The sequence below is a fragment of the Neolamprologus brichardi genome, chromosome 4, assembly GCF_056152115.1.
Source record: "Neolamprologus brichardi isolate AB-2024 chromosome 4, ASM5615211v1, whole genome shotgun sequence".
NCBI classification, from domain to species: Eukaryota; Metazoa; Chordata; class Actinopteri; order Cichliformes; family Cichlidae; genus Neolamprologus; species Neolamprologus brichardi.
In genome coordinates, this window is record NC_142107.1 from 17,703,518 (window position 1) to 17,712,025 (window position 8,508).

The 8,508-nt window shown below is 39.3% G+C and overlaps 1 protein-coding gene across 1 annotated transcript; it reads right to left on the bottom strand.

Moving 5' to 3' along the window:
* Positions 1 to 2,293, bottom strand: hsd17b1 (hydroxysteroid (17-beta) dehydrogenase 1). The gene is made up of 6 exons (XM_087840355.1): positions 2,156 to 2,293; positions 1,728 to 1,889; positions 1,464 to 1,643; positions 1,222 to 1,315; positions 920 to 1,103; positions 1 to 460 (listed from the first exon to the last, which is right to left on the bottom strand). Exons 1-6 carry the CDS (start codon positions 2,250 to 2,252, stop codon positions 308 to 310), a joined length of 870 nt encoding a protein of 289 aa, XP_087696481.1. The 5' UTR covers positions 2,253 to 2,293; the 3' UTR covers positions 1 to 307.
* Positions 2,294 to 8,508: the final 6,215 nt, after the last annotated feature.

Genomic DNA, 8,508 nt, shown 5'->3' on the forward strand with positions numbered 1-8,508 from the left:
AAATATGCAAGCTAGTGTGGGTGGAACTAGAGGAATGCAGAAACCGCTCTATCGCTCAAGCATCAGGAATAAAGCTTATCAAAAATGTCTCCACCAACTAGAACAGAGTCTACTTTTACATTTTTGTTTTATGATAAGGAGTACTATGTTTAGGCCTTACACAAAAATAGAACATGGAGTGAATCCTGTGAACTCTACTCTAGACTGTGTTTCAGGAGTCAAGGGTATTTGAGCAAAACATTGACCCGTGTACATAAAGTAAAACAGGAACAACATTTGCACACGAAGTGATGCAGTCGTTACAAAATTATTGCTCCTCAGTTGTGAAAATGATGTTGCTCATAGCACTGATGTACGATTCATCTGGTTCTGTGACCTTCAGTTGGGTTACAGGTGGCCCAGTAGTGCTGGTGAAGTATCTGAAGGCGGGGCTAGGTGACTGGATGGCATCCAGAAATACCTTCAGGAAAAAAACAAACACATAATAGTAGACACGTTTAGAGATTTAAATAAATTTTATACATCTGTGTGTGGTTAGCACATGAAAGCTCACTCATTTATTTGAGCTCTAAAATGATCAATGTCTGGGTTAAATCACTGAATGATTAGTGTTGAGGGATGTATTAATTTTATTTTAACAGAAAAAAGAAAATGATTCAGTGTATTTTAAAATGATTTAATATTACTTAACTCCTTTCTTATTTTGCATGCCAGCCTGCAAACATAATATGTTATGTAAGGCTTTGTATTGTGGATGTAAAAGGTCAACTATGGACAACAATTGTCATACTTAAAATGCATTGTCCCTATAAAATTAAGCAAATGTAATTAAATGTTGCCTTTGCTTAAAACCTCAAATAGAAAATGAACTCTTTTCATTGTTAATGAAGTTATGATTTTCTGTAAACATGGAAATTACCTTCACAATATCCTCAGTGTCTTGTGCAGCATTTTGGAAAACAGATCTACAATGCTGCAGGTATTTTTCATACAGCCTTTGAGTATGGGTGTCAACCTGTTGGAGAGACGTATCCCCAAGCTCCGTCTTCTGCAGGTTGACCAAGAAGTCAGTGTTGACTGGACCACACTCAATGAGACTCACACTGTAGGATGTAGCATTTGGACAATGGTGTATCTTAATTCATATTTGCATCTTAATTTTATACACACCAGTAGTTTTTGAACTAATGAGACAACATGCAGCCAACTTATGCAACTTACTGAATGTTGAAGTGTTTCAGGAGGATAGCCAAACTCTCACATGCTCCCTCTATTGCAAATTTACTGGCACAGTAGACCTCGTTAAATGGGAGCCCTATAAGAAACTCAAAAAGCTTATTTTGGAAATTCTATGCATGGTAACAAGTATCAACATGATCTAATTATAGGGTTTCCATCAAATCACTACAAAAACTGCACATGCAGAACATTGTTGACATTCCTCAACCATCTGCACTTCTCACCATGAAGGCCTCCGGTGCTGCCAGTGACCAGAATGCGTCCCTGGCTCTGAGCCTTCATCTGTGGCAGGAATGCCTGGATGGTCTGGATGGTACCTAGGAGGTTAACCTCCAGGATGTGCCTCATTGAGTTCAAAGACTGCACCTCCAGTGGCCCCATCAAACCCGCACCAGCATTACACACTGCAAATAGCAAGAATAAGCACATTAACCCACTCAAATCACATTTTCCAATCCTAATCAGAACACACTGGCACGGGTCCATACCCAGAATGTTTATGCGTTTTTCCACAATCCCATCTCTTGCATCCAGGATGGACTGCCGATCAGTCACATCCATTTGGAGTATGTCGAAAGTGTCCCTGTGCAGGCCTTTCACGCTCTCCAAAAGACGCTCCTTTTTAGACAAGTTTCTCATTGTTGCATACACTGAACAGAAAGCTTCAGTTAATGATGATTTTAAATGTGTATGTAAAAAGGAATTTACAGAGTAGACCCCCAAGGAGGTAAATGGTTTTCACACAACATTTAATTAACAATGTGCATGGAAGATTCATCTGCTAAGTTATTTGTATAGGTCACATAAAATTGCACAGTGTACATCATCTTAGTGGTTTTAATGATTCTTAAAAGCCAGTCTTTAATGTAATGCATATTCTCAAAGAGAAGATTGACACATACACAGCTTTGGTTACCTTTGAATGTTTTGTCTGGGTCTGAGGCAAGCCGGACAGCCAAGCTGAGACCGATCCCCGAGGAGCAGCCTGTGATAAGCACCACCTGTTTATCCATGGAGCCTAACTCACCTACATTTAAAGAGCAGCTGGAGCAAAGCGAGGAGGATACTGCAAAATGAGCCACGGAGTAAAATGGAGGCATGTGAAAACTGTTTTTACATCTACGCTATCACAAGGACATTTATGACTAAACATCTGCCCATTATCAGCCACCTGGAGTCCTTCTATTTTTTTCTCATGTCCTTGTTGATATAGTTTCATTCCTTCCAGCTGCGATGAGTGGGAAACAGATTGTCATGTTGTTGAGTGGTTGATGAATTTTCCAGCAATATAAGTGCATGCATGTTTATATAGGCTGGCTGTGGAAATATAATGTGTGTGCATTTCAGAAAATTATTAGTTTAGAGAAAGAACAACATATTAACAATGTGTCTGTGCATTGGCTACATTTTGAATGGCACCAATGACATGAGCACCAGGTGGCAGCAAAACCCTGTACTGGACTTGTACCACACAACTAAAGCCACACTGACCTCTGGGGGCTTGATCGAGGAAAAGAAACATCTCACAATAGTGAGAAAGGGAACAATGGATTTTATTTTAGGACATCAAGTCATCAAGTTTAAGTTTTGTTCATTAAGTGCTGTTCTCATAAGGTCGTTGACTCACATCCTGTTTACAGATTTGTATTGGGTGAAGGTCTACGTATTCTGTGCCCCATATGCTACGCCAGCTGATAAAAAAAACTCTCTAAAAATGGTATTAAATGACCCTTTGAGAGAGATTAGTTTTCTTTTGTACTGTTAGCACGTTTAAGGATAAGCTTCTATAATTAGAAGCTGAGTTAAATTCAAGCACGAGGGAAAAATTGAGTGTTATATTGCAAAGGTGTAAAACCAGTCTAACGTAATCTTCAGTCTTGTCACCTTTGATTGCACGTGTTTGGAAAAGAAGCATTTCCAAGATAAAAACTGCAAACTAAATGGGTTTTTAATGCTGGGAGGAAATAAACAAGGAAGTACGTATATTTCAATTTCAACGAGGATTCTGTTCAGGTGTTTTATCGTGCAAGTTCTTAATGATGATGATTAAATTAAGTCAATATTTGCATAGGAGTGAGTTTTAAATAGGCTCCCAAGAAAGTATAGATAAGATATAATAAAAATTTAGCAACCATTTAGCGATCGTGAACTGTCAGAATTTACAATAAAATTAACGTAAATTTTCTTTCTATTCAGAGCCAACAAAAGATTGTTATTAAGAATCATACAGTTTGTTCTATTCTACTATTTCTTTAATCTCTCCCTAAGCTGTTATCATAACATTTCCATTCTTTTACAGCTGAGTGTTTCTGGTAAGTCAAAATAACTTGGATCTCTATGGAACATTTCAGCAGGCGGATTTAAAAAGAATTTCTTATGTTGATGGGACCAAACCAAGTAGGAATTTCCTGCCATTTTGTTGCGTTCCTCTCCTTGAGATGGCATCAGCTTGGCTGCTGTCCCAGAGTCTGTGGGACAGATAACAGCAGGCCTTGAACCTCTTTCAAATATCTTAAACTCCCAAGCATTGTTCAAACTCTTGTACTGGTTGACCTCAGAAATTTAACGGGTTTTATTTTGCTGTATGTTTTATTCATGCCGCATGCACATATGTTCATGTGTACGTTGTTATAGTTGTTGAACAAAAAGGTGATGAGAAGCATGGAACTTTCTGTGGATGCTATGCGCAAATGCCGCTGGAAAATGAAAACTGATTATGCATGCATCTTTTTCTGTCTCCTTTAATCCGAAATGCACAGGCTGCACATCCTCCATTAGGTGTCTCTCAGTCCACTCTGGCAACGTGGTACATTCTATCTCCCGTGGGAGGTTCCTGCTCCACATGGCCTGCAGGCTCCCTTTGGCCAAATAATTATCAAGACAAGGTCTAGTGGAGATGCACACTGGCCTGGAAAAGCCTTTAAAATGCCTGTTAAGCAGGACCGGCTCACAGCACTCAAAGTAAACAGACTTCTGCAGATCTCACAGCTGCTGATGGAAAAAAAACAAGGATATCACACATACAGAGCTGTGTCTTTGTGACATTTTTCGGAGACAAGTAAAGTGCTTGATGGAGAGTCTGCCGTTGAGGTTGCAGGCTGGCCTTCTGCACTGAGATCACAGGGCAAATAGTGAAAGAGCTACTGTATATGGTACTTAAGGGGGGAAAAGCATGCCAGCTTGCTCCTGTCTGTCTGTTTATGTGCTCACCCTGCGGTGGACTGAGAGTCACATTGAACTTTGCTGTACCACAACAGACCCATGTGATGTAGACCCAGCAGGGTTTCAACAGCAGTGAGCGGCTTCAGAACCAGATGGGCTCAACAGGATATCCCATGTGAGAGTAATGAGCAGAAGTGAAAGAGCTGAAGACGTGTAGTGGTGGTTGTGGTGAAACTTAAATGTCACGCTATACCTGATAACAAGGTTAAACGAGGCTTCACTGGGGGCGTTTAAAGTAATCTAAGTAGCTTTCTCGACACTTTTCCCTCTTTGTATACGTGTAGTACAACACAAAACCATTTCTATGCAGATATATTAGAGCTTCCTTACCTGTCATGCCTTTCTATGAGATAATGTAATCGCAATAGTTCTCCAAAACAACAGGAAGACAAAAGTCTTATGAAGTTGTCTCGAAGCTGATACTTGGTAAATATTCACTGATGATATTAGGGCGCTCTAAAATTATTACATTTCTTTTTTTGTTTGCTTCTCTGTAGGTTTTAAGGACATGCAAACCTGCTGTGACTCTGATTCTTATATAGGTCAGGGTTTTTTGTGTCATGTCGTCTAATAAAAACTGCAGTCAGTAAAAAGCCTTTGCACAGTTGATGCAGATAATAAAACGGATGCTGTTCCTTTGAAGACAGAAATGCCACGCAAATGGTATAATTTGATTGGCGTGTCTCGTGTTGTCTACATGCCAGTAGATAATGTGACTTTGTTTTGATTTGATTTGAACTTTAATTCCCGTCCAGCCACCTGAAAGCTTTTATTTCACTCAATAAAATGTGCACGTGTAAACTACAAAAATAAGTAAACTGTCTGTGTCTGGGAGTCATTCTGGGCTTCTGTCTGTTGCAGTTGGCTTTATTACTCATATGTTACAGGAAAAAAATAGAAGGTATCCCCTGTCCTGTGAAACCTACTGCACAACTCGGACCCAAGCGAGAGATCGAATGTATTCCCCGTTCTGAGAATTCATCCAGGAAGATAAAACCCAAAGCGAGTCTTTATATCGCATGCCTGCTTAAAAACTGCCAACTGTTGAGAGATGTGGCTTTTGCGAATTGTTTCGTTCTGACAACCTTGGAGCTCGTGGCAGGTTTACTTCTGTAAAGATCAGTTTTTCACAGTTTTTCACATGGTAACATACTGTAGAGGCAGTGAGGCTTACTCGGTCCTGGTAAAATCATCATAACTGAAACAGGAGAGGATAAGTGGAAAGTATGAAGGGTTTTGAGCTCACATGTACTGAGGCTGAATCAACACATTTTTGTATTTTCTGATGTATAGAAGGCAAACTATTTTAACACAAAAGCTCATTATTTACTATCCTTTAAAATGTATACTGTTGTAAAAGTTTTATTCTTAAGAAATCCAAACAATCGAAAAGCATTACTCGCAAACAAGCTGTACTTTCATAATTCAGTGTGCTTGCTGTGAGTCGAGGAAACAAATATAGACGTCAGTATTTTGGGTGAAGGCCATTAAAGCAAAGGTCATGTATAAGTTGCATGGGAGGACATTATATTTTATACATGTTTTTTATTTTTCTCAGAGATTTTTATATCAGAGATCTTTCAGGGTTATTTTTTTTAAGTACCCTGCTTGACACGAGGCTCTACGTCAGCCGTAACCCCGATGGCCATTGCTTGACCTGCCGGTTTGGCATTCCACAGGACCCATTTGTGTACAAAACCTCTGCAGTCCAGGAAATGTCAAGCATTGTGTCATGGGAAATGTCTTCTTGTCTTGGATTAACTTTTCTAGACATTCTTTTTCGTCATGACATTGAGGACATCCTGTTCTCTTCTGGGCCTTTAAGCACTGGAGTCTGTCTTGGGACTAGACCTGGCAGCGGATTGATATCTTAGTCGCATCTTGAGCAAAATGTCAAAACAGCACAGTGTTAGCATGTACGCTGTGCCTCCTGCAGCTGCACCATCATAAAAAGTTGTTTGGTCGACAGACACAAATCTATCTGACTTAGTATCAAAAGCTTTCTCTGTTGTGAGATCGAACTCTTTAGATAATATACACAAGAAAATATGGACCATCAAAATGTAGATTTTGATCAAAACAGAGTTTTTAAGAGAAACTCCATATCCAGCTTGGTGGAGATCATCAAACATCAAACTAAAGCCTTAGAAATGAATCATTTCATAAATATTTGGTGGATATAGTGAGAATGCCCTGCAGCACATACTTCAGAGTTTTAAATTCTTGTTCAGCTTGCAGTGTCTTTGCTCCAGGTGCAGCTGGTGAGAAACATCAAGCAGTCCATGCATCAGTGTTTCGCTGTGATGTGGTGATATAAAGTGATGTCTGGTGTGTCAAGGCATGTAAGTGACTCAGGTATGCAGGTGTATCTCTGATACTGCGCAAAAAGAGTTTGCAGCAGTAAGGCAAGCAGAGAGTAATACTACTACTCTCACTTGGCACAGATGCTTCCTTTTTCCTTCAGTCTGCACTTCCTCTTTCTTCTAATTTCTTTGGGTGATTCACTTTTTTTTTTTGTCTGAATCATTTCTAAATAATGGCTCTCTATTAGCATCGTTATCACTCTTCCCACACGCACTGATGAAATCAGGAGCACACCCACCCCACACCTGGTTACCTGGACGCACTTTGTTTACAGTTAGCTTAGAAACACTGTAACGAGGAATGCAGGCATTGCATAATGCATTGTGTTAACAAGTAACAGCTCATTCGCAGAGGTAGACACGCACACAACTATCACAGTACACTCCTTTTCTCTGAAACTGCAAATGTGTTTTTGCATTTTGCACTCACACGTGCCTCTGCCTTTCTTTTTCCGAAGCCCTTTCCTGTCTGTGTGCAAATGCTTAACAAACCCACTTCCCCTAACTCTCAAATGCACATAGTTCACATAGTTCTCAGCTGTCAAGATGGGCAGTCTTTAGATTTTTTTATTGAAGTTTAATCGCAAAGTTTGTTTTAGTGTCTGTTTGCGTGTAAAGGGGGTCCTTTTGTGAGCGACTACCGTTAACGTTTTATGTAAGCTCTAGTATAACTTTGGCACGGAGACAATAACTGTTGCACTAAGAATTATAAGAACACTCCCCAGGACACGCAAAGGTTATATAATATTTTTTTGTAGGCTTTCAGTTCCCGGGAGCCAAATTTCATGCACCTGTGGCATGCAAACCTCCTAACTATCAGCGTGAGAACGTTATCTATTCTTTTTCTAATTAACATATTTAAATGATCGTGTTTTCTCACCACCCTTTGTCACATTCTCTCAGTACGGGCCTTGCATGTCCCTTGCATGCAAACTACTTCTTGTTATTAAGAGAATAGGGAGAACTGTTGTCTAACCTCATTTTTAACATACCAATTCTGGTTTAGTGTTTTTCTTGTCACCATGGTTCTCTTTTTTGGTGTGGTCCTTGCCTGGTTTGTTTATGCCATATTTGAGAAAAGGATTCAGTGAATCAGAGATAGTCATGCCCTCCAATGAAAACAGATTAATCCATTCCCAAATGACTCAAGGAAGCCCAGTTGCTTAGAGTATAAGGGTGAAATTTGTTTTTCTATATGCAACTATTTTTTTCTGTTCACTTCCTGTTTTGCCTCCTGTCACAATTTGCTTCATCCTTGTCGGGATATTTTTTTAATGTTATAAAAGTTAGTTTTATATATAAAATAAATCAGTTTATGCACAAAAGAAGTACCTCACAAACCCTACAAATAATCATGTGTAAAAATATTTTTTAATGCATTTTCTGTTATATGCATTTAGAACTTTCTTTTTTAATCTGGCCTATTGTTCCTCAAAGTTTTGACGTCTGAGTGCCAGTGTACTATTTTTTACCCAGTAGTGTTGCTTTATTTAACGTGTATTTGTTGAGAAGAGCTGAAATTACTGTATCACATCATCACATACCTGTGGGCTGCTCCTTGTGAACCCTGGACTTAGCCTAAAAACTGAGAAGAATCTGATGTCTTGTCAAACAAAAGACTGTAATTAACATTAAAATCCAAACCTTGGACTAAAAATAGGATTCTGAAGAATAATATTGTGCC

Coding starts and splice junctions, on each gene's coding strand:
- hsd17b1 (XM_087840355.1), bottom strand. CDS start 2,252: ATGGATAAACAGGTGGTGCTTATCACAGGCTGCTCCTCGGGGATCGGT. Junction 1,890..2,155: donor CCCAGACAAAACATTCAAAG/GTAACCAAAGCT, acceptor CTTTCTGTTCAG/TGTATGCAACAATGAGAAAC. Junction 461..919: donor ACACTGAGGATATTGTGAAG/GTAATTTCCATG, acceptor TTTTTCCTGAAG/GTATTTCTGGATGCCATCCA.